A 23,256-nucleotide genomic window follows, 5' to 3' on the forward strand; every position below is an offset into this window, starting at 1 on the left:
AGGCAGAGGCAGAGGCAGATGCAGGCGAGAGGGCAAGTCCTGCTCTTGCTCATGTGCGTCATCACCTCTCTCACTCCAGCTGTACCGGTATGTACTCAGGGGAGGCCGCGTGGGGTGGCTTTTTCGGGGCTTGATCACGACGCTTACTTTCAGCATACAGTAGCAGCGTATAGGGTGTGGAGTGTGGAGTGTAGAATGAGTGCGAGGGGAGTGAGTATTTCTCAGTCGATCCGGTCCCTGCAGCTAAGGAGACACAGATAGTCGGGTCTTGTCTCTTGGTTGGTTGGTTGGTTGGTGGTTTGGGGAGTCGTGCACTACTGCGTTACAGTACACTGCTATCCTATCCTATCCTATCCTATATAGGTATCCTACCCGCTGCTAATCGCTTCTACTTGGGAGTTCCTTAGGGTAGCCGTGAGTGAGTGACAGCGCTGGCTGTATCTGCTGGCGTATGCTCAGATCACGGTCTCGTCTGCCCCGTCCGCTCTCCTCTAGTCTAGTCCAACTACCTGAGGCGCCGAGGAGGCGATTTACGAGGGCTCCACGGTCGCCGCCACAGCTTACTATACCTACTGCTGCCCTCCGCTCCGGCTTCCGAGGTTTCCCAACTGCCACGTGGAAGTGGAAGTGGGAGCGAGCCTCTCGCTCTTGCAGGAGAGGAGAGGATCGTACGGAGGGTTGTCGTTCTTGTCGTTCGTCGGGGACTTCTATTTTCGGCAATGTCTACATGTCTATATGGTATCCTAGGGTAGCCAGGGTTTTGACGTTAGGGTACGCACCTCACCGATCACGGGCAGTGCTGGGGAGTGGAAAGACGGGGATGCAGGGACGAGGCAGGCATAAAGCAGGCACCCAAGAGGTTCCGCGGACGACGACGGCAGACGGGACGAGGCGAGGTGTGAGTGGTGAGACAAACGCCTACTTTCACCATGGGCTTTATCGAACCTCGCCTTCAGTCTTCAGGCTTCGCGGCTGGTTCCCATGCATGCAGCTAGTAGCCTCAGGCGTGATGGTTCCCGTTATAGAAACTAGACGGGATCGAAAAGCGTCTACCTCAAGCCTGTACCGAGAATGGGGGATATGCCATGCTTGCCCTTACCGATGGGACGGGGAAGAAGGAGTGGTGCAGCTGAGGATAGGGTAGGGTAGCCAGGCAGATATGCAGTGGGAGATCATCACTGCCGATTTGAAAGTCCGATGGGAAGGCCCAAGGATCACGGTCTCCGCGCTCGTTGGGGGAATTCCTGCGAGGGGAGAGGATTGGGAGGGGCAGAAGTGTGATGGAGGTACATACTTGCGAGGACTGGGACTGGGGATTGGGGTTTGGAACATTGGAAGTCTAGATGTGGATTTTGCTGGTTGTTGCGGGTGTGGAATGGCTTTTGTGCGTTCGAGGGAGGGAGGGGAGGTATGTTGTGTGAGATGGGGTATCTACGTTTGCAGAGGTTTGTATTCGTGAATACTAGACTAGACTACAGAGTAATGAGACCTCTAGAGTCTACTTCTCCTAAGTTTAGTGATCTATAGTACTCACTATTAAGAGACCTACTGAGTAAAGGACTTGGTCTAAAGTATCGTTTTAGAGAATGCCTCCTCCTCCTCCTATTCCCTGCAAAACACTCAACTTACCCTCTACCTCCACAATCTCTGCCCTCAACATCTCAACTCACAACTCACACCCCAAAACCACCACTACCCCTTCACCTACCGGTACCCATCTACCCATCTACCGACATCGCTTCCCCCTGCCTCAGAACCCTGAACTCAACCTCCTCCTCGGATCGCACCCACGGCTCGAATCCCCGAAGGTACCGAGTGCTAGGTACTCTCTCCCTTGCTTCTCCCCCACGCCCGCCTATAAAACACCTACATATAACCCCCCTTCCATCTTAACACACCTCTTATTACTCCCACCCTTACAACCTCAGACATCAGAGGTACTGCGGGGAAAGCTACCGAGGTACTAGGGCCCCATGACGAATAATAAATCCTTCATCAGTCCTGCCCCCGGCGAAAAGGCAAACAGCTGGGAAAATGAGCAGGGGGCGGCACGTTTGTTGGGAACGGGTCGGAGGAGGGGGAACAGGGAACAGGGAACAGGGTCCTGGTAAAATCTCGTGATATGTAAGTTTGTACGTTTTTGGGAGCAGGGACGGGAGCCGCGAGCAAGGTATATAGTGTATAAGGTACCGACACAAAGGCGGGCGCGCGTCGGAGGAAGGTATATTTGGGATACGGAGTTGTGTACGGAGTACCCTAGGCTACGGGGCGGTAACAAGCGTGGGTAGGTGGACGTGATGGGATGGAGGGGCAGAGCATCTAGACTACCGGTGAAATCCGGGACTTGGGTTCGGCCAGGCGGTACCCGGCAGAGGGGAGAGAATGAAATACCAAGCCTTGAATGGTGTGGGATGATGGTTGCGGAATAGGAAAGCCAGTTTCCGGTTTCCAGTTTTCCAATTCTCCGGCTCCCCCCCCTTATTGCTGGGAAATGGTGGGAAAATACCCAGGGAACGAGCGGCTACGGGGTCCGGCTGTCCCGTTTATTCATTCTTCCTCGAACCTGACACGTATAAAAGGTGTTTGCTATAGTCTACCTTCTTGTTCGGGCAATTTGGACGAGGAGGGAGGAATAGTCGTGATTGGCTGTCTGATACATATGTATTTATCCAGCGAATAGAAAGAGGTCACGTGCAGGAGCTCTTGTGGGAAGGTTGGTTGGGAACGCCACAGCGGTGATGTAGGGCATGCAAAGAAAGCTCCATCAAGATTCACAGCTGGGCATCGTAGGCCATTTCAATTCAGCATTCTCAATTGAGCACAATTATTGATGTATTCCGTACAGAGACGCAATTTCTTGTTGATCCATTGCAGAATCCCGTCCTCGTTCCAGTTGTGCTGAACACGCTGGCCTACGCCGCACCTCCGCATTTCCATACCCTGTCATCCCAGCACACTCAGGATTGTCAAGGGCTAGGTATCGCATCATCCGGTATCTTCATCTTACGAACAACCACACTTTTGACAGGGCCTTTTACCCAAGCGAAAAAGATACGTATCTGGTACCCTCGACGACCGGTTCCTGGGTTCCTGGTCTGCGGGCAACGGATCCGCATGCCTGGTCCAGCCCCATAGATGGGATTATCGATGTCGACACCTGCTGTTGACGAACCTTGAGGAGTGGTAGGGAGGGGATTTTGGATGCGAAGATGACATCTACGAGAATCTCCTTTACGCGCGACCCGAAATCAGGACTCTATGGTCCGGATCCAGCGCTGGTCGCGGAGGACGAGGACAAGGTGCAGAGTGTTTGGGAGACGGCGTTTTTGGTACGTATACATACCGTTTCTGGTTATTGCTGAGGTTGAAATCCGTACGTGCGGTGGGTTTCGTATAATATTTATAACAGCGGTTTTATGATTCCGGGGGTTTAGCAACGGTGAGCAGGGGTTGGTTGCACAGCCACTTTCACTGTTGTTCAGCCTCAAACCACAGATGTCACATGACTTCCCTTTCACTCCATAGTATCCTTCCCGCAATACCATATACAGTCACGCACCATGAGGGCCAGGCACGTTTCTAATTCTCCAATAGTCCCAGCGCGATGTCGGACTGAACATACCAATCAACTACCTCACCGTCCCGGGCATCTCGCTCCGTGCTGCCTGTTTCGCCCAACAAAAGTACGAGGATACCGCCTTCCGGAGATGCTTCTCAAATCTTCTGGCTGCTGGGTTTAGGAGGTTTGTGGTGGATGTCTTTTGGGATGCCGGGAGGGGAGTCTGGGGATTGTGTCCGGTCGAGGTGCCTGAAGTGAATGGTGGAGGTGGAGGTGATGCTGCCCCCGGGGGAGAGAAATCAGTGGATGCATCTGCTTCTATTATAAGAGTTGGTCGAAGTCAAGATGGAGGTTCCGTGACGGTCGGACCAAGCAGAGGGAGCCTAGAGGTGTGGGCACGACAGGATGTGTCAGTGTCGTCCTCGGCGTCAGTGACGGCCACTTCCACCGAGGAAACAAAATCGGGACCCATTAGCACATTCTTGGATACCACTAATTTTCCGGCCGCCATATCGACTTCCACAACCGCAGTTCGTTCTCCGGATCCGCAGCCTTCGGGCAGTGACGAAACCCCTCTCTTCCACCTTGACGACTATGTTTGCTCCGCCACAATGAGTTTGGGGCTCCTAACAAGCCTGCTGGATGACTACTTCGAATATACAGACATTACCACCGAGGCCACACTGTCGTATCTCATTCTCAACATCCACGCGGCTGCTTCAGTAGAGGCGCCCAACAAGCCCGCCGCACGGCCCAGCTTGGACAAATTCCCAGTACCAGGACGGCGTATCAGCGACGTCATTAAGGGGAACCTGTCAGAAAAGTTATACACACCAAAGAAGCTTAAAGAAGATCGGGACAACCTCAATCAGACCTGGTTCGCTGTCCAATGGAACAATATGCCTGCCCGCGGGTACTATTCAACATCTCGGCGCACCGATGACACTAGGATGACTCGAGATGGCTGGCCTACAGAGACTTTTATTACGTTTCGGGAGTTCCACCGCGTGCTCGCCGGGTTTGGAACAATCGATCCGCAGATGGCCGATTACAACTTCGCTGGTGACTACCATTCCATCTTTCGTCCTGGTGAGCTGTTCATTATCCACAACACCACAATCGACGCCGAGGGAAACTTCACGAGTGGCTGTCTTACCCACAGCGGATCCCTAAATCCCAATGCCAATTCTTCATGGGCGACATCCCTCATTCCTCCGCGTTCCCTCCCCCAGAACCCCAACATCGACCTCGCCATTCCCGCGATTACCAACTGCACAACCTGCGGAATCTCCCCCTTTCTAAATACCACCCTCTCCAACACAACCGCCGACCAAAACTATAACCCCTACCTCGCTTTCACCCGCAGCACACTCTGGTCCTGGACCCCTTCCGAACCTTCCAACATCACCACGCAACCCCGCGACAAGTCCCGCAGATGCGCCATTCTCTCCACCGCAGACCCCTATCCAGGCCGGTGGTACACCACAGACTGTACTTCGCGCCGCCTTGCCGCGTGCCAGAATCCGAACCAGCCGTTCAACTGGACAGTGTCGAGGGAGAAAGCCACCTACACCGAGGCCGACAGAAAGTGTCCGCAAGACTACACCTTCGCGGTCCCGAGGACGCCGCTCGAGAATGCCGCGCTGCTCTCCGCTCTGTCGACCCTAAATAGTGACCCTGTTGACGGGAACGACGAGGTGTATATCAACATCAATTCCCTGCACACGCGGAATTGCTGGACCGCCAATGGTGGCGCGAACGCCACGTGCCCGTACAGACCGCGCATCGACCTCAACGAGACGCGCATTGTCGTCGTCCCCGTCGTGGCGACCGTGATTGTTTTCGTGCTGGCGGCGGCGACGGTTTTCGTCAAGTGTGCGGCGAATCGGAGGGAGGCGAGGAGGGGTGGTGCGAGGAGGGTGCTGAGGGGGTGGGAGTATGAGGGTGTGCCTAGTTAGGTGGTTTGGGGGGTTTGGGTTTCTGGGACCTTTGGTTTGGAAGTGCGGAGATGGGGTAACGGGAGGCGGTGGGAAGGTTGTTGAATGGTGTTTATATTTTGTGTGTATGTATACTTAGCTTCTGGTATGCCAGTGGGCTTTCTGCGCATGTTTGGGGGAGTGCATTCGTACTGCGTTGGATTACGAGGGATTCCTTTTCTCATCTTCTCCCACATTCGCGGGGAGGGTATTCTCTTATTCTTGTGTCCCTTTTCCACTTCCGACATATATGCTTTATCGACGCCGTGGTGGATGCGAGAAACGCTCATATATGATCTATTCGATCCGCATATTACGTTTTCCTCTCGCACCTTAACCAAAATAATCTACTTAAAAAACATTAATGTCAAGACCAACAAACTTATAACCACCGTAATACTATAATACCAGCCACGACGGAATGATATAGAAAAGGTCCCGGAAAACCGGAACTTCCTAAAAACAAGGTAATTCTTTGATGAAAGTCGTTGTTTGAAAACTTGCAGATGGCATACACAAGTTAGAGAACACGAGATCTATACCTAAACAAAAACAACGTCTATGGTACATATCCCGCACCCTGGATCTTTTCTAAGTCTTCTACCTCGGCACTTGTACACACAGCCACGTGCTTTGAGGCACACACGCTTACACTGCACACACTGCACAGATCGACGGAAGAAACTTCCTTATGCAACGTCCACAATAACGAAAAAAGACTAAGACCGTGCCGCAATAACCAATGGCAATAAGTACCATTCCAACAACTGCTAGGGTGCTAATAACATAACCAGGTATACGGAAAGCAAAATAAGGAAACTTCAAAGGTGAATACCGCACCTCCCATCCCTATCAAGCAATGCACGCGTCCTCCCGGCCTCTTTTTCGCGATTGTCTCCTGTTTGTATGGCCAACTCTATGGGAAAACTACATAGCTTCGTATACCTGCGTCGAAAGTCTGTATTACATATGATGAGTTATCACAAGGGCAAGTAATAACTACAGTGCAAAGCAGACACAGCTCGGTAGTTGAACCTCGACTTAGGAAATTATTCGTAACTAAACCAGCTATAGAGTAAAGAGCTTCCAAGATACCAGTACCCGCCGACTCCTCCAAGCGAGAAACCAAGCCCATGCCAGAGCTTCAACGCCCTCGAACAGTTCCCCAAATAAGAGATTGCAAGTTAACAAAAGAGCCGAAAAGAATACCACAACTCCGCCTCCTCCCCACAACCATACGTGCCACCATCTCCATCTCCACGACCACCTCTCCCCCATCCTCCCTTTCCCCACCTACCCCTCCCATTACGTATAAATCGACTCCGTCCAAGCATTAAACTGCAAATTCAGCCCCTTCTCCGCCATCTCCTCCCTCTCCAAAAACCTCAGCGGCATCCACACCAAATGGCCCCTGATCCGATCCAACTGCTTCCGCATCTCCTCGGCGCTCATATCCTTCACATACAGATGCCCCTGCTTATGCTCCTTATCCGTCTTGGCATTCGGCGTAAACGAATCGTAGTCCTCAAACGTCAAAATGTCGTCGTCCGGGTCCACGTGGAAGAGCTCCCGGTAGACGGACGTGTTGGTGCTGGCTTTGCTCGTCCAGTCGGCCCACAGGTCGTCGGAGAGGGGGTCTTTGACGAACTCCATTTCCGGGCCTTCCATGGCGTCGTTCGTACTGTCGCCGGGCGGTTGCGCGTTGGGATCGTCGCTGGCATCGAGCGCCTGAGGGGGCAGCAGACCGAGATGCTCCCGCCAGAGCATGCTGCGCAGTGTGTAAGCGTGACGCCCCGCTTGGTACGGTTTGCCGTCCATGAGCGTTTCGACCTTATCCGTGTCCTCCATGACGATGGCGAGTTCGGAGTCGTGGTACCCGATTTGGGAGCGATCGTTGATGTTTGCGCTGCCGCATATCACATATTTGTCGTCGATGATGCAGACTTTGGCGTGGATGTAGAGTTCTTCTTGGAAGAAGTGGTCCTTCTCGTCTTGCGGGTCGCCGTCCCATTCCTCGGTGCTCGGTTTCTTGTCGGTGAGCATGGCGTCGTCGGCGATGGAGTCCGGGTCAATGATACCGCCCTGATCCCCTTTTCCGACGGATTCTTTGTTGTCGGGGAAGAACTGCTCCCTCATTTTTGCGGCTGTGGCCCTTTCCTTCTCGTTCTTTTCTGTGGGCGCGCTAAGCTCGTCCTCTTCAGCGCTTTGCAGCTGTTCGTACTTCATCCCTGATCGCTTCTCATTCTCTCTCAACTGGCGATTTGCGTTGATCCTGTCGTATGATCGAAGATTGAAGAAGAAAATGTATTTGTGCGGATCAATCCCCTCGGCGTCGAGTTTACCAAAAATGCTGTGCGGGCCTCTGCAGATGGTCTTGTACTGGTAGTCCATAATCGCTCTCGTCCCGAGCGCTGCATTCTCTCGCAGATCCCCCGCAAAGCCGGGAATAGCTGGGATAAGGACGATAACCCTAAACTTCCTTTGCTCCTTCGCAGCCCGGACTATGGCGTCGACGATAGCCTCAGCAATGCGATTATGGATCGGGTCCTGATGTTCGCCAGTTGCTGGCCATAGTCAGTTCAGTCCTCCAATAAATTCGTCTGCACGACTTACCCGATATGAAGAACTGATTTTCAATGTAGACGAAATGCTGTGCCTTCCGTATCAGCTCGCAATAAGCGGTCTGGATACTGGTCTCCTCGGGGTCAATCCCACTACTCCAATCCGCACTACTCCGCAGAATCTGCGCATGCACGGTGCCCCGGTTGTCAAGATTCTTCGTACTCAATTTGCTCAAAGGATGATGTTCATAGCCTCCGACAGGGAACTTCGGCCTCTGGACACCAACGAGACCTTCATCGTCGCCCTCGCGGCCCTCGAGCGTTAGCCAGGTGTATCGCGGGTCGCGCTTGTACTTGTCGCGTTTGCAGAAGTTCCAGCGGAGGACGAAGTGCTCGGCAATGTCGTATACACATGGGCCGATGACACCCATGGCGACGTCGTGCCATGGCATGCGCCCATACTCTACCTTGCTCAACTGGTTCTGTTTCCAGTCCTGGACATTCTGGAAGTCTAGGATGCGGTTGTTATTGTAGTCCTGGCCTGGGAAGATTTCGTACTGTACACCTAATGGGTGGACATCTGCGCAGGGGTGCTGCTTCAAGTCTGTTGTCCTGTCAGGAGAGGGGGAGAGCAAGGTTTTCTGGTGGACTGACCCCATCGTCCGTAACACAGATCAAGACCACCGATGAAAGCAACCTCGTAATCAATGACAATGAACTTCTCATGGTGTGCCTAAACGTTGTTAGCGGGAGTTCATCATGTGAGGCATGCACAGTTACCCAGTAAAAAGTCATATCCGCGAAGTTTTCGAAGACATCGTGGTCGGGATGTCTCATGAGTCTGATATTACCATGTCCCTTTTGGCCCTCCGGGATAAGGTCATGCATCATAACTCGTTTGGTGTGCTCGCTGTTGCATGTAAGTGCCGCTTTAACCTACGATCTATTGGTCAGTGCACTCAAATGTCGTCTCGTGCAAGACTTCGCTTACCTCCTTGTACACGATGATGTATATCTTGACACCTTGTTCGGCCTTTCTCTTGATAATGGTGTCTAACCTCCACTCCTGATTATAGAAAGGGGGTCGTCGGAGATACTGTTGCCATCAGTACCTCACCAAACCGATTGACAATTTTACGTACCAGCTCCGGCGACAGCCACCAATCCTCGATATAAATCGTCTCCTTTGCCCTCTCCAACGCCACAGAAACCGCCTGGTTTCCCATTAGTGATCCACTCCCCGGTCACGGGACTCAAATCTTCTCTTACCCAGAAATAGTCTCTCCCATCCACATACCACTTGATCAAATTCCCCTCCCTCTCAGGTGCAAAGCTCCCAAACCTGTGCCCCTCGGCAATTTTCTTCCTCTGCTCATCGACAGCCTTCTCATGCGCCTCATCATGCCGATGGTGCTTGTTGAAGAGGTTCGCCAACTTGCCAATCTTCTGCTTCGTGTGGACTACCTTGGCTGCTATAGGATGGCCATTTTCCGGGTGCGGGTGGTGTTGGTCTTCTGGCTCCGTGCGGTCGTGGTGGTGAAGCTTCTCGCGCAAGTGGGGAAACGGGTGTGCAATCTTGTCCTTTAGCCCGTGGTGATGCGCTTCCGCATTCTCCCCCGGAGCGTCGGCCATGCTGATTCGATGGCTTGTGCGATGTCAGACAATAGTTTGAAGGTTGTGGCTGTGTGTAGAAGAAGATGGTCTCCGCGGAGCTTATAAGGTTAAGATTGGAGCTCCAGACAAGTGAGGCGGGACTCGTAATGGACGGTGTTTCTGGCGTTCTCAAAACAAACCGGTCTGCACCTCTTGATAGTCGGCGGCTGGGTTGGTTGCATATGAGTGGTGACTGACGTACGCCAAGGCGGGAGTGAGCGGGCGTTAGTGTAATGCGAGGAGTGCTTACCATAACAAGCTTTTGGGGCTTTTACTTACTCTGTATGGTGAGGTTGGCGGGTGGGAACTTGCCGTCCCCGTTTGAACTTGGAAACCGTGAATTTTGATTGAATTATCAAAGACAGCTTGTTGTTGTTGTTGTTGTTGGTGTTGTTGCAGCAAGCAAGCTTGGAACCTCAAGTCGAAAGATTGGTTTTGTGGTTATGGGAGTGGATGACACACTACTACGAACACGGTGCGAATAAACAGCTCCCCATCATCCTGCTCCATTAAAAACTGCGGCGATGAATGAAACTGCGACCACTCTACTGGTATGCAGGGCGTCCGGAGTTAGCAGCAGCTCCATCCATGGATGGTCATGTGACATCAAAGTGGGCTATGCGCACAGTATAACATAGACCGAAACAGGTCCATGGCTATGGATCGTAGATTATTCGGTTTTACAAAGGGCATACATTGCTCGCAACTACTCCGTAGACATGGAGAACATCCAGCTAGGCGTGTGGTATCATTCCAAGGTTCTTCCGCCATGCCGAAATCAGCCTAGCGTACTTTTCCCATCAGCACAGTCCTCAGCTTTGCCTCCCCATCCTACCCCCCACGCCCCATACAATGCCCACACGCGTCCCTCCAACGCGTAAATCCAAAAGCACTTCCAAGACCAGCACCTCAGCTCCATCTCCAGGGAAACCATATAACCATACCCTTCCACCATCAATCCTGAGCCCAGTTCCAACCGCCATCCCCCCTTCTCGGAAACACCCACAATCCTACCACGAGCCTCTTCTCTTAAACGACAAGGCAGCATGCGACGCCCTCCTCACCTGGTTCGACGGCGTAAAACACTCGAGAGGAATGCCATGGCGGAAAGAATGGGTCGATCCTTCCGCTCACAGAGGCATAACAACGACCTCGTCGAAATACCCAACGCATGATATCCCTATCAGCAAAGCCAATCCACTCAATGCCCAGTCGGAAGATCCAAGTACCCGCGCCTACGCAATCTGGATCTCAGAAACCATGCTCCAGCAAACGCGCGTAGCGGCCGCGATCCCCTATTTCGAGAAATGGATGGCGAAGTGGCCGACGGTGTTTGATCTCGCGGCCGTGAAAGAAGAGGAGGTGCTGAGTGTCTGGAAGGGATTGGGGTATTATGGGCGGGCGAGGAGGTTGTTGGAGGCTGCGAAGGGGATGCTGGCGGCGTGGGAGGAGAAGAAGAAGAAGGTTGAGGGGGGAAAGAGGAAGAATGAGGGGGGTGATGATGATGATGATGATTGGGATGCGAATGATGAGGACTTGCGAGGACCAATTCCATTTACAGTCGGAGCCCTGATGAAGTTCCCCGGTATAGGTCGCTACACTGCCGGCGCCATATCCAGCATCGCCTTCGGATACCCGGAGCCTGTAGTCGACGGCAACGTAGTACGTGTTCTGACTCGTCAGCTAGGACTCTATGTCGACGGCAAAGACAAAAAGTCTCTGGACCTCATTTGGGAAGCAGCGCAACGTCTGATTGAGCATGTAGCTGGTGAAACAAGCTCCCCGAGTGCGATACCGGGCTTGTGGAATCAGGCCGTCATGGAGCTCGGCGCGACGGTGTGTACGCCGCGAGCGCCAAAGTGCGAGATGTGTCCTGTGAGGAGGACATGTAGGGCGTACATGGAGGGCGAGATGTTGGCCGAGGGGAAAACCGCGTCTGAAACGATTGTCACTGACGAAGAAGACGGTTGTGGGATTTGTGAGGTCTTGGACATAGAAGACCTACTCCTCGCACCGGAAACAGACGACAAAGAAACAAACACAGACGGCAAAGCTACCAAGAGGCGTAAACGGGACGTCAAAAGCACGGGAAGAATATCGAGCTACTTCACACCTATGTCGCAAACCAGCAAGAAGACCGCATCTTCCACAACTAATCGTCGGGAAGACACTACGCAATCTGGGAATACCATCATCGAAGACAGCAAGAAACGCAAAATCCAAGATATATCCAACACAGTAAAACTAAAACGCATCGCCACGTACTGTTCACTATTCCCCAAGAAGTCACCCAAGAACAAAGTCCCCGAAGAGGCGTGCTTGGTCTGCATGGTAGAGCTGCGATTTGCCGGGCAGAAGAGCAGCAAATGGCTGATCGAGCAGAGGCCAGCGAAAGGTGAGATGCCTGTTTATCTCTTCAGCCCCAAGAACCCGTTCTGCGACTCGTGAGACAAATGGGAGCAGCCGGATACCACTCCGTCCGTGTCCCTTCATCTACCAAACGCAAAAGTCCAGTCTAGCTAACCCAGTTTTACCATTAGGCCTACTCGCCTCCCTCTGGCAATTCCCTCTCCTCACACTCCCGCAAACCGACAACATCCCACCCGCACCCTCCTCCCACAAATCCACAGCACACGCCTTTCTATCCAGCCTCGAAAGAACGGGCTTCTCCCTCAGCAAGGCGAAACACGTCGAATCCCTCGGCTCCCTCGTCCACGTCTTCAGCCACCTCCGACTTACCATGCATATACATCGCTTCACGCTGTCCGTGGACGACGCACTGGATCCGGATTGGGATTTCATGTTTCCAAGCCCGCCGGCAAGGAAATGGGTTGATACGCAGGATGTGCAGGGCGAGACGTTGTCGACGGGGATGCGGAGGTGTTGGGAGCGCGTACTGCGTAGCTGTGAAGCGGGATAGAGATGGAGAGATACGGCATAGAACGAACACCTCCGACTGTACCAGGTCCGTGGAAAAGATTGGGCAGCATGTCTGATGCAGGTGCGGGGTGTGTTCCAAGCTTCCAAGATCGCTGTGTCGTTCTACTTCTGTGTAAGCTTGCACGAGGTATCAAGTCCAGGTCCTCGGGGTCGGCGATTACACATGTGTATTCGGTTCCCGGGAGTCCAACACACAAAGGATGTGGCTGGTAACTGACCAAGTAGCACCTGATACGATACCCATTTGACGAAGGCCTCGACATCTTTGCCGTCCACGGCCTCGGACCGGTACGTCACGGCGTCCTCACCGGTTTCCTCGCTGCGCATGTTCGTTGCGGCTTCGGACGGCATGTCCGGCCAATGCGTACGCTGGAGGGGAGTAGAGTCACCAATGGATGCAGATAGGGTATCAATTCAGCGCCGCAACCACGTGCGCGGCATGGTCTCATGTCGCCTGTGCCACTCTGTTGTTCATCACTGACGAGATCCCGTGATGCATTTGAGCGTCAAGGAAGAGGATGATATTAGGAGGTTGGTTAGACCCTTGAGTACCCCACGGCCGTGGGGTGAGAGACAGCAGTGCTTGGAGAAGCGCACAGCGTACCTCCTGCCGTGAGCCCGAGGCAGTTTGTCAGTGCCGGAAGCGTCAAGGAATCGTGCAAAAGGTAGTAGTGAGATACCTATAAAACAAGGTCTCGTGCAGCAGAGGAAGAATTGAGGGATACATCAGCAGGTAGTCCGCGTTTGTTGGAGACGTCTAGAGTTTTGCTCCCTTCGTATTCTTCATCTTTGAGTTAGGGGTAGTATGAGAGGGGAAGATAGGGCTCGTGGTTCCGCTACGGTAGCATAGAAATGATCCGCTGAATCGAGAATCCTGTTAGTTCCCTAAAGTAGGTTGGGGATTGAACAGACCTCGAAGGTTGGGTTGTAAAGTCCTCTTGGGGATGATCGGTGATGAAACAGCTATTGAACCAAGACCCATCACGCACAGTAACCGTAGCAACTTCACTTTCCAAAGCAATGTAATGCAAAACGCAAGATCCATTGCACCCCGAGCCTCTCCGCTCTGTTGCTGATACACTACACCAAGCGGGTGGCAACCAACCAAACAACCCTAGGTTTAGAATACACCATGTAGCCATCCTACAACCCCAAAGACAACAGCTAATTCATGGCAACAAAGATAGTAATACTACATGAGTACAGAAAGCCAGGTGGGGGATATCATTGGAGAAGAAGATATTTCGAACAACATGTGACCAGAAGCAAGACGGTAAATAGCGCAATCGCAATGAGAGCCTGGCATGACGAAGGGTAAAAGCAGAAGGAAAGAGTGTAGGCCGTAACGTCATTGAAGTCTCCATGTTTCCATTGAGAAATCTGAACTGATTGAAAGGTTTCGGAAGTCAGAAGCTTCGAGGAGTTAATTTCCATTTAATTTTCCATGCTGTAACGTGGGCGCCCTGACGCCAGAGGAACAATAGAACAGTTTCTGTATCCAAGTCCGACACGGACAGGGCATGCGAGATAAGGGAAGGAAGCCGTTTAGAGGGAAAGACTCAAACAACAACGGCCGATGCATTCGCCATAGGCGGCGGCGGAGGCAATGGCATATTCGGTGGTGGAGCCGGAGGTGGCAATCCCATGGCTGGCATCGAACGGCGAGGTACCACACTAAGTCGCTGCTGCGACTGCGACTGTTCGCGCAGAGCAGGATTTGACGGGCTGCGTTGCACATTGGGCGCTATAGTTGACGCTCGTTTACTGGGGACGAACGAAGGGGTACTCGATATGGCACGGACGGGACCGTTGTTGGTTCGCGATGAGGAGAGAAAGGGTGCTGGATCGGAGCGGATCTGCACGCTGGTTGGACGGCGAAGTGGTTGCGATGAACTTGAGGTTCTTCGAGGATCCGACGACCCGGTGGGAGATGTGGTAGTTGCGGATGGCCTCACAGGAGCGGTTACTGAGCGGTTTACGGCAATTCCAAGAGCAATTGGAGGTGGACCGAAAGATGACACGCGGCGAGGTAGGACAAGGTTTCCATCTGCGTGCTGCTGCTGCGGCCGCACTGGAAACGGCCTAACGAATGGCTTGGGTCCTTGCGACATTCGGTGAGCTGCAGCGCTTGTAGTGTTGAGGTTGTCGACAGTGGACAAAGGGCGGCGGCCTGGAGGCGGTGCAGGATCTCGTGGCGGTGGTGAGATAACCCCGTGACGAGCTGGTGGCGCACTTGAACTTCTCGTGCCATACCTGACTGGCCCTTGAGACCCGTATATTGAGCTTCTAGAGGGTTGACACAATAGTGGCGCGAGCTGTGAGTTCGACGAAGGCGCAGGGGAAGGCGCAGATGCTGAAGTAGGGGCAGGATTAGAACCCGAAGTGATTGCTGGAACTACCGTCTTTTGATCCGTTTTGCTTGTTGTTGGGGAGATCGGACCATAGAAAGAATGCCGCTGTGGTGAGATTACGGGTGAATCAGCGGAGAGAGAGGTGTCCTCATTTGTTGTAGGTAGTGGCTGCATGGAACGCCGTCGATACGTCGCGCTGTTGCTGGGGTTCATATGAAACGACCTCAGGGACATTGCGCTTCGGATTGGCTCGGTATCTGTTAGTGAGAAACCTTCTCTCAACGGAGACTGTGCAGGCGAAGAGTCTCTGGAGGTGTGCCTTGTAGGTGGCCCCGACACTGAAGTGTTGGTAGAGACGTAGGAAAGCCGTGACCTGTCACGCAAGTGTTCTGGGTTCGAGCCAGAGGTCCTCGTTATTGATGGGACTTCAATAGATCTTTTCCCGGATGACTGCACGCTGGCAGTGTCGGAAACGCTGAATGTCTTCTCACTTCCATCTCCTTCCCACTCCGCTCCGACGACCTTGGGGGAGCCGGAATACTGGGACTGTAAAGGCGAATCTACTGGGCTAATCTTGCTCATGCGGTTCGGGTCGCGCCGGACCTGATATCGATGGCTCGGAACCGCACTCTCCTGCGAATTCTTTCCGGACGACACTTCCATGGATGAAGATTCGCGAGTAGTGTCCTCCGCCACCTTCATTCCGCCCATGTTTTCTATTTCTTTTCGCACTGCTGTCATCCACGCCTTCATCTCATCCGCACTATCCAGCACCAGCAGGAAACTTGTTGCCGATCGCTTAAGAGAGGAAGGTTGCGACCGGAATCGTGAAAGAAGGGAGCTCTTTGGGGCAAGAGCGACCGTTCCATCTTCTTTCGCACTTTGGGAGATCTGGAGGACAAAGTGCTTCCCAGGAATCAAATCGCATGCGAAAGCCGCGGATTCCTTACCCAGTTGCAGGACCTTTTCAGGAAGTCGGTCAAATGAGCCCTCGCCTGAGTATTGCAAGACATGTCCCAAAGTGTCCAGCACATAGACCTTATTTGTCAGCTGTGGTGCGGAGGGGCTCATGACCGAGTTGGAGATGAGGCGTTTGTGGCTCTTTTCCAGCTTTTTATTTGCACCATGCTCCAACGTCGCAGATAGGTCCCCATGGCTGTCCATTCGTTCACGAATCAGGTCATACTGCAATCTGTGGCTCTGCGTCCTCAGCAAAGCATCCGGCGAAAAGACACATGCTTGCACAGTGGCATGTTTGATGGACTGCGGATAGGCCTGGAACAGAGGTGGAGGGTCCCAGCTAGAAGATTCCTGCCTTACGCTGGGAGTTCGGAAGGACATTGGCCGAAGCATCTGGCTCGAGCGCGATCGATGCGGCTGTTGAGCTGCAGATGGCGGGTTCAGTCTTAACGACGATTTTGGAGTGGACGTGGGTGCTGGTTTCGGAGGTGGCTGTGGAGGTGGCATTGGAACTGCGAGGCCAACTTCTGTATGCCCCCGTGCTTTCTCGACCTTGGGTCGGCTGAAGAGATTGAAGAGAGACATTTTGGAGGTTGCACGCTCGATCTTTGGTTCGGGTTTACTCGACGAGGGGCCTGAAGTAGCGGGAGTAGCTGACGCGACCTGATCGAGCAGGTTGACGCTGGAACGATTCCGGCGCCATCGTGAAGTTGTTGATGTGTCATTAGGAGGATTGCGAAGATTGCCGCCTAGGGTCGCCATGGCAGCAGGAGCCAGACACGGTGGCTCGAGAGGTATCCGGATGCATTAACAGGCGCCAACTGCCAGAGGAGCAAGGCGAGATGGATGAGGGGGATGGTCCTCGTGGAAGGCGGTGCCGTGTTGTAATACGTGCGGCTGGAGTTATACCTGGGGTCTGGTCGTCGTGGACACACAGATTGGTTGCAACGTCATACGACTGGATTTTAATGGGTGGATTGGCAAGGAACGAGGCGCTAGAAGCCGGGTAATAGATTCGAGAAGGAATATTTAGAGAAGACTGAGGAACTTGTTGAAGCTTTGACAGCGCAAATGAGGAGACTGGAATTTTTCCACAGTAGGCTCAATTCACAGGATCCGAGGGGTGCAGGCTCTGCGAGTCAAACGAATGGAGGGCGCGAGAAGGATATGTGAGGCAGAATCCAATGTCAAACGAGCGTAAGGGACTTGTGTCCTTGGAGGAGGGGTATTCACTGCAGAAATGGAAGTGAGAAGGAAGGAAAAGGACTGATAAAACGGGTGCAGAAACGTCAACTGCTGGACGGAGCGACACGGAGGAGCGTTGATGAGCCGTCCCTGGATGGTCTTGCTGGGTCCCGCAGTGCACCAGGGGGAGGCTTCGCCTGCGGTCGCTAGGGGCAAAGTGAGGCCCCTGATACCCCTATTCACCCCAGGCTAAAAACGGTGGGCCGCAGCAGGGGCGACCAACCTCAGGCGCCGGACCCAATAATCCGAAACACGCGAGGAGCGAAAGGTTATCAGACTATCCCCTCATGGCGGTTCTGAAAGTTGACCATGGTTTGGGATGGAGACACAACAGAGCTGGTTTGGGTTCGTACAGAGGTACAAAGGATCCTGAACGTACTTATGTATTACACGACCGGCCACCCAGCTGCACCGCGGTCCAGGTTCAGCATCCGCTTTCACGACTTTGGCTCACCAACAATTACCGACGGCCGTCCTGGCATGTTGGCGTATGGCGCAGCTCTGTTATAACCCAGTGAGTGTGATGGGGTTTGCGAGTGAATACTCCGTACCACTGTCCGGAACCTTGGGCATTGCGATCCACATGAACGGGGTGACCGGTCCGGGAATTCCTTTCTCCTTTGCTAAGCAGCATCTTCAGAGGGAAATGAAAGGAAAAGCACTGCATGAGAGCCATGCTGGTGGTTGCTGGTGGTTCCTGCAGCTGGAGGACTCATCACGTCTGATGCACCTCAGAAGGTATAGTGCGTCGCGTCTCGTCGCGTCACGCCGCGTCGTCGTCGACTTTCAACATTGGTACCGAGCCGTCGATAAATGAGATGGCTTTGCGATGTGCCGTGCGTGCAGGATGCACAGCACCTCCTCTGGCAATCCCATGGATTGTCTGTCGTCCACGTGAGCGGCTCCAATAATTGTCACCTGCTTAGAGTATGAAGAGCGGAATACGGAATGGAACGGGTCGCTGCTTTGAGCGTCCCCAAAGGCTGTTTCTTTTATTATTCGTTTTTTTGTTGGTGATAAGATGAGTAAGATGAGATGGACCCTCGCCACCTGGAGGTTCCTGCATGTTCTTGGCATTTCCTCTAACCGCAACGACAAAGCGTCAACGTGACAGTCTCCCCACCTTTCCAAGGTTGCCCAGGTGGCCCCTCCATCCACAGACAACAGGTCACGAAGCTCTTTCAACCTCTCCCATTCCCTGGACACGTCTCGGTCCATTTCGCCTCTCACCACCTGTGGCGCCAGACCTCGAACCATCCCTCTGCGAACCCTGCGTCATTCATTCCATCTTTTCGCCATTACTACCACTGCGCCCCGAGCTCCCCGACCTCCAATATGCCACCCGACCTAAACTCCCTCCCTCCCTCACCGTCACCCTCAGCATCAGCATCACCCCTCCTTCACTCCAGAATGGCCGCTGTATCGTCTTCCGACTCCCCGCGCACCCTTTCTCAGTCCCCTCCCATCTCACACACTCCCCCACACTCGCTCGCCGCAGCGGCAGCTCTCAACGCAGGCATCCAGACCGAAGAGTCGAGGCGCTCCTCAGGCGGCACCTCGATGCGCAGAGACGTCGAGCATGCGCGCCGACGCTCCAGCATCCGCATGAACCTCAACCTGAATGACCCATCCATCCCTGCTCCTGGCGAAATGCAGATCAGTCCCTCGTTGCGCACCCGCGGCGCCTGGCCACACAGTCCTCACCACGAGCGTGCGCCTAGCCTGGGAGAGTTACACCAGGAGCTCGAGTACGAGCAGGAGGGCCAAGTGGTATATACGCGCCACTACATTCCCGCCAGTACTAGCATATGTAGCTGACAAAACGGTTGAAACCAGAACCGCCTCCTCCACATGATCCGCCAACAACAAGCCCAAATCTCCGCCCTCCAGGCTTCCCAACAACCCCAATCCCAATCCTCCGCCATCGACGACAGCACACCCACCTCGGAACGCTCCGTCTCCCTCCCCCACGCCTCTACTCAACCTGCCCCCGTCCAGCAACTCCAACAACAACAACCAACGCCACGCTCCCGCTCCCCCTTCAACCGCGGCGGCACGCCCCTCAGCCGCACTTCCTCCATCGCCGATCGTTCTCGCACAAACAGCCGCGCTGGCTCCCCCGCCCTGAGACCCATCCCCATCCCCCCCAGCAGCATCCACGACAGCAGCACCGAGTGGTTACAAGGCACGGGCATGTCGGCCCAAAGAGACGAGAGCGCCTTCTACCAGGCCGAGACGCAGAATCTGATCAGGGAGAACCAGATGCTCAAGTTGAGGATCCGGGAGTTGGGTATGTTTTCGATAACTTCGTATAACGTTTGCGTATGGAGCGATGGCTAATGCGGATATTGTTGTGTAGAGAGGCAACTGTCCGAGCTCAACCCCACGTCGTCTATCACGCACTCGCCCGTCCGGAGAAGCAGTTTACATGGCGGCAGTCCGTCCACGATATCGAGGCGTCCCGTGAGGGTGGAAGAGCCGGTGGGCGAGGGGCCGAGCTAGGGCCAGGCGAGGAAACAATGACTGATTTCGTGATTGATGGTTCAGCGCAAGCGTCGAAAAAGCACGGTTGATTGTTTGAATGAATGAATGAGTGGATGAGCGGATGAATGAATGAATGCATGTGCGAGCGGACTTCTCTCTTATAGTGTTATAGCATCGGGCGATTCGCGGCGTTTGGATCTGATCTGCTGGAATGGGTGCACGTGGATTCAACGGGATAGGCGTTCAGTCGGACCGATGTCAACATGTCAAGGATCAAGGAATCTTCGTAAGGCGCATTGGGCTGAGGGTCAGATGCGTCAGCCAGTTTGTTTGTCGGGCTACCAGTGTAAAGCCCGACGTACGAAGCGCTCGAACTGGCCGTTTCGTTTGGATCGGCAGCAACGAAGAACAAATGTAAAAACATGCTTGAATGCGTAAAAGAAATGAGGAATGGGGAATCGATTTACTAGCACAGCGGCGTCCGGCCCTTTGGGTCCGCACATCTCTCTACCTAAATACCAGAGTACTCTTGCAGCGCCAGGATCACGGCCAACATAAACCACGCAATACACTTCCAATCCCCTACGCACCCCTCGCGCAACGTCCGCGTCGCACTCTTCCACCACATGTGTGTTTGATTACCCAGTTGCCCGCCGCAGGTACACCGCAGGGCCGATCTAGGACACAGTAGATGATGACGACGGCCGATATGAGTAACAACTGACGCCGGATGTGGTCGAGAGCGCGGTTAAGGTCGTCGCGGCGATACCACGTTGCAAATCGATGAGCCGGGGATAGGGACGCGGCGGAAGGATGCTGTAAGCTTGTCCACCTGAGCCAGGATCCGGTGGGTTGACAGGAATGAGAATGTTGAAAGCGTAATCAAAGAGAAAGGGAACGCGTAGGACATGATGGAGAAAAGGGCCTACTCCTCCTCCGCCTCCTCGACCATCGCTTGTCGCTGTCGATGCGTCACACCTTCTCCCCCTTGCCCTGCACTCGCTCCGCTTTCTACGTTCGCTCCCGTAGCCCTGGGTGCCGAGTCCACTGGTGCGGGTGTGGGTGCTGCTTGTGTAGTCGTAGACGCAGTATCCGTAGCTCCCGCCGAGGCTGCAGCGCCCGTCATAGCGTTCTTCTTCACCGATTTGTAGGGAATGCCTTTAGCGGCGGCCTCGGCTTTTGCGGCGGCTTTGGCGGCCTTCTTCTCTTTTTTGGCGCGCTTCTTGGCTTTGATGTCTTCGGCTGTCTGTTCGGGGTGCGCATTAGTTGGGTTCGAACTGACATGAGATATCCAGAAAAAGGGCGGTGAGGATGGGGATGTGAACTACGAGGACGAGAAAAATGTGAGAAAGGGGTTGAATAAGAAACGTACCTCCTGCCATGCCCAGACAGGCCTGAAACTATCGAAGAAGCCCACGTCCTCGAATAGATTAGGATACAACCACAAGCCAGGCGGCGCCGCAAACATCGTGATAATGAAAAGGATAAGCCTGAAGATCGCCATGAGGAAGAATAAGCCGATGAGTCCCAGCATGCCCATACTGAGATACCACACTCCCTGTCTCAGCATGAGAGGCCAGAGGGGGAAGAGCACGACGGCAATGACGAGCAGCAGAGCCCCGGCAGCATACAACTTCTGCTTCCATTGCGCGCCTTCGTATAGCCATACGTAGTAGGAATCGTCCTCGGCGTCCTGGTGCTGCTCGATGCGGACTGTCCAGAGGCCCTTGACCCGTTTGGTCTTCGACGGAGGAGCGTGGTTGTGACCTGCGTGGGCGTCGGCCGGATCGATTTTTGAGACGCGAAGGGCGAGAAGAGAGAGCGGGAGGAGTTTGAAGGCGTTTTCGGCGGAGGCGCGGTCGTTGACTTCTGGGAGAAGAGGGTTTTTGGCGCGGGCTTTCGCGTAGGCAGGGGACTGGAGGGCGCGGATGGCACGCTTGACTGGTGAGAAGGGTTAATCGCATGAAGCTATGGAAGGAGAAGGTGAGCCAACCTCTGAACATCTCCTTCCTCTTTTCGTCAAGAATCACCGTTCGGTGCTTCAACTCTTGTCCCTTGAGAAAGTTCGCCATTGCAAGAGCCTCTGGTTTTGGAGGTCCAGGCTGAATGGGCTGTGCCTGGCCTCCACCCTGTTGTTGACCTTGTTGCTGTTGTTGCATCTGCTGTTGCCGTAGTTGCTCCTGATGTTGTGCCATGGCTTGTTGTTTGAGCTCCTCAATGTATTGCGGTACGGTAAGACCGCGTTTTTCCGCTTCCGCTGCTATCTGGCGCTGCATCATTTGAATCTGCTCAGGCGTCGGTTGTGGGTGTCCTGGAGGAGCACGGAATTCTGGGAACGGTGAGCCTTGCGGGTCTTCGCCCTGTGAGGATTCCATGGTTGGGGTTGACAGCTATTGTCGCAATGGTACGGTGGAAGATTCACGGCCAAAAAAAAAAAGAAGAGCTTCTGCTTTGCTAGTGAAAGTGGTTGTTGCGCTTCGGTAAAAACGTGTGTGAGGGCGGATTGGAGACGTTACTTTTATTTGAAAGACTCCCATGATGCCACATCGACATTCATACCCCGGTTTCCGGAGGGCAGTTAATCCGAATCCGACGCTAGCTCGAACACATAAACTCCTTTTCGACCTTTTGAATCTTCACCCCCATGAAATTCTCTATCCTGCATCAACTTTGACCTGGCACCTCATTTCCCTCTTATTCTTCTGACTCTGCATGGCAACCATCCTCTCCACAGAATGGACCGTCAACCTCGATAAATGAGTTGACATATTCACAAGGCCACTCCCACCGCTTTGCCAACGCTCCATCGTCAAAGCATTTTTCCACTTGGGTATTGAATGCTCCGTTCCAGCTAACTAGTTGTGGCTTGTTGTTCGAACCAGGCTCTCGTCAATATCGCAGCTCATGCTGTGAAACGCAAACAGTTAACAGTTCCGGATAGAACGCCCGATGCTTATCTCACCCATTGCTGACGTCGAGGGCTGATTGATGTTCACTCCTGGATTCGAGGTTGTATATGGGATCACCGAGCTCGGATGGCAGCTGATGCAGCTCTGTACCATTATTTGCACTTTTCAACTATCTTAGACGTCCCTCGATAGTTTTTGCCGAAAGTGTCGGCGTGTAGCTACTTCAACTTTACCAACACTCTGGGCTTTACTTCACTCCCTATGGTAGGCCCTATTTTGGTGTAAAGAAGATCGACGACCTCTTACTCACCGCGGTTTCCTAGCCTCTGGGTGTGGATTCAGTGGTCCATCATCTTTGGTCTACATACTTAGCACGTCAATGGTAATTCTTGCGAACAATCTCCTGCCTCCATCTTATACTGTAGTACTTGGGATGACGAGGCACTTGTCGTCATGGTTATGTACCTAGTTACTACCTAGGTACTTATGAACCAACCGGAACCTTCTTCGGGCTCACATGTTTCCATCATTGCTGGGACAACCTCAGAGCAACCATAGAGCTGATCCGCCCTCAACGACGCTGCAGCGACGATCTAGACCCTAATCTCACGGTCCGAA

General features: G+C 53.5%; 7 protein-coding genes across 7 annotated transcripts; 4 read left to right on the forward strand and 3 right to left on the reverse strand.

Moving 5' to 3' along the window:
• Window positions 1–18: 18 nt before the first annotated feature.
• Window positions 19–1,144, forward strand: EI97DRAFT_439751 (uncharacterized protein; the record flags this gene model as incomplete). The annotated part of the gene is made up of 3 exons (XM_033799578.1): window positions 19–210; window positions 364–418; window positions 501–1,144. 3 exons carry the CDS (start codon window positions 19–21, stop codon window positions 1,142–1,144), a joined length of 891 nt encoding a protein of 296 aa, XP_033656935.1.
• Window positions 1,145–2,789: 1,645 nt separating this feature from the next.
• Window positions 2,790–5,517, forward strand: EI97DRAFT_481753 (uncharacterized protein; the record flags this gene model as incomplete). Its single annotated transcript, XM_033802049.1, has 2 exons — window positions 2,790–3,329; window positions 3,595–5,517. Exons 1-2 carry the CDS (start codon window positions 3,210–3,212, stop codon window positions 5,515–5,517), a joined length of 2,043 nt encoding a protein of 680 aa, XP_033656936.1. The 5' UTR covers window positions 2,790–3,209.
• An 896-nt stretch (window positions 5,518–6,413) lies between these two features.
• On the reverse strand, window positions 6,414–10,202 carry EI97DRAFT_430479 (phospholipase-like protein PldA). Its single transcript, XM_033797704.1, has 7 exons — window positions 9,366–10,202; window positions 9,239–9,310; window positions 9,088–9,192; window positions 8,877–9,032; window positions 8,751–8,829; window positions 8,149–8,700; window positions 6,414–8,099 (listed from the first exon to the last, which is right to left on the reverse strand). Exons 1-7 carry the CDS (start codon window positions 9,726–9,728, stop codon window positions 6,841–6,843), a joined length of 2,586 nt encoding a protein of 861 aa, XP_033656937.1. The 5' UTR covers window positions 9,729–10,202; the 3' UTR covers window positions 6,414–6,840.
• Window positions 10,203–10,381: 179 nt separating this feature from the next.
• Window positions 10,382–12,793, forward strand: EI97DRAFT_175165 (DNA glycosylase). Its single transcript, XM_033793456.1, has 2 exons — window positions 10,382–12,144; window positions 12,290–12,793. The coding sequence occupies exons 1-2, from the start codon at window positions 10,602–10,604 to the stop codon at window positions 12,667–12,669; spliced, it is 1,923 nt and encodes a 640-aa protein (XP_033656938.1). The 5' UTR covers window positions 10,382–10,601; the 3' UTR covers window positions 12,670–12,793.
• A 1,455-nt stretch (window positions 12,794–14,248) lies between these two features.
• EI97DRAFT_448180 (uncharacterized protein) lies at window positions 14,249–16,762 on the reverse strand (the record flags this gene model as incomplete). The annotated part of the gene is made up of 3 exons (XM_033800143.1): window positions 14,249–14,386; window positions 14,426–14,952; window positions 14,989–16,762. The coding sequence occupies 3 exons, from the start codon at window positions 16,760–16,762 to the stop codon at window positions 14,249–14,251; spliced, it is 2,439 nt and encodes an 812-aa protein (XP_033656939.1).
• A 1,893-nt stretch (window positions 16,763–18,655) lies between these two features.
• EI97DRAFT_455652 (uncharacterized protein) lies at window positions 18,656–19,747 on the forward strand (the record flags this gene model as incomplete). The annotated part of the gene is made up of 3 exons (XM_033800663.1): window positions 18,656–19,015; window positions 19,082–19,535; window positions 19,605–19,747. The coding sequence occupies 3 exons, from the start codon at window positions 18,656–18,658 to the stop codon at window positions 19,745–19,747; spliced, it is 957 nt and encodes a 318-aa protein (XP_033656940.1).
• Window positions 19,748–20,179: 432 nt separating this feature from the next.
• Window positions 20,180–22,241, reverse strand: EI97DRAFT_430485 (translocation protein). Its single transcript, XM_033797705.1, has 3 exons — window positions 21,723–22,241; window positions 21,102–21,670; window positions 20,180–20,975 (listed from the first exon to the last, which is right to left on the reverse strand). The coding sequence occupies exons 1-3, from the start codon at window positions 22,102–22,104 to the stop codon at window positions 20,655–20,657; spliced, it is 1,272 nt and encodes a 423-aa protein (XP_033656941.1). The 5' UTR covers window positions 22,105–22,241; the 3' UTR covers window positions 20,180–20,654.
• Window positions 22,242–23,256: the final 1,015 nt, after the last annotated feature.

This window comes from Westerdykella ornata (assembly GCF_010094085.1).
Source record: "Westerdykella ornata strain CBS 379.55 unplaced genomic scaffold EI97scaffold_3, whole genome shotgun sequence".
Lineage (NCBI taxonomy): Eukaryota > Fungi > Ascomycota > Dothideomycetes > Pleosporales > Sporormiaceae > Westerdykella > Westerdykella ornata.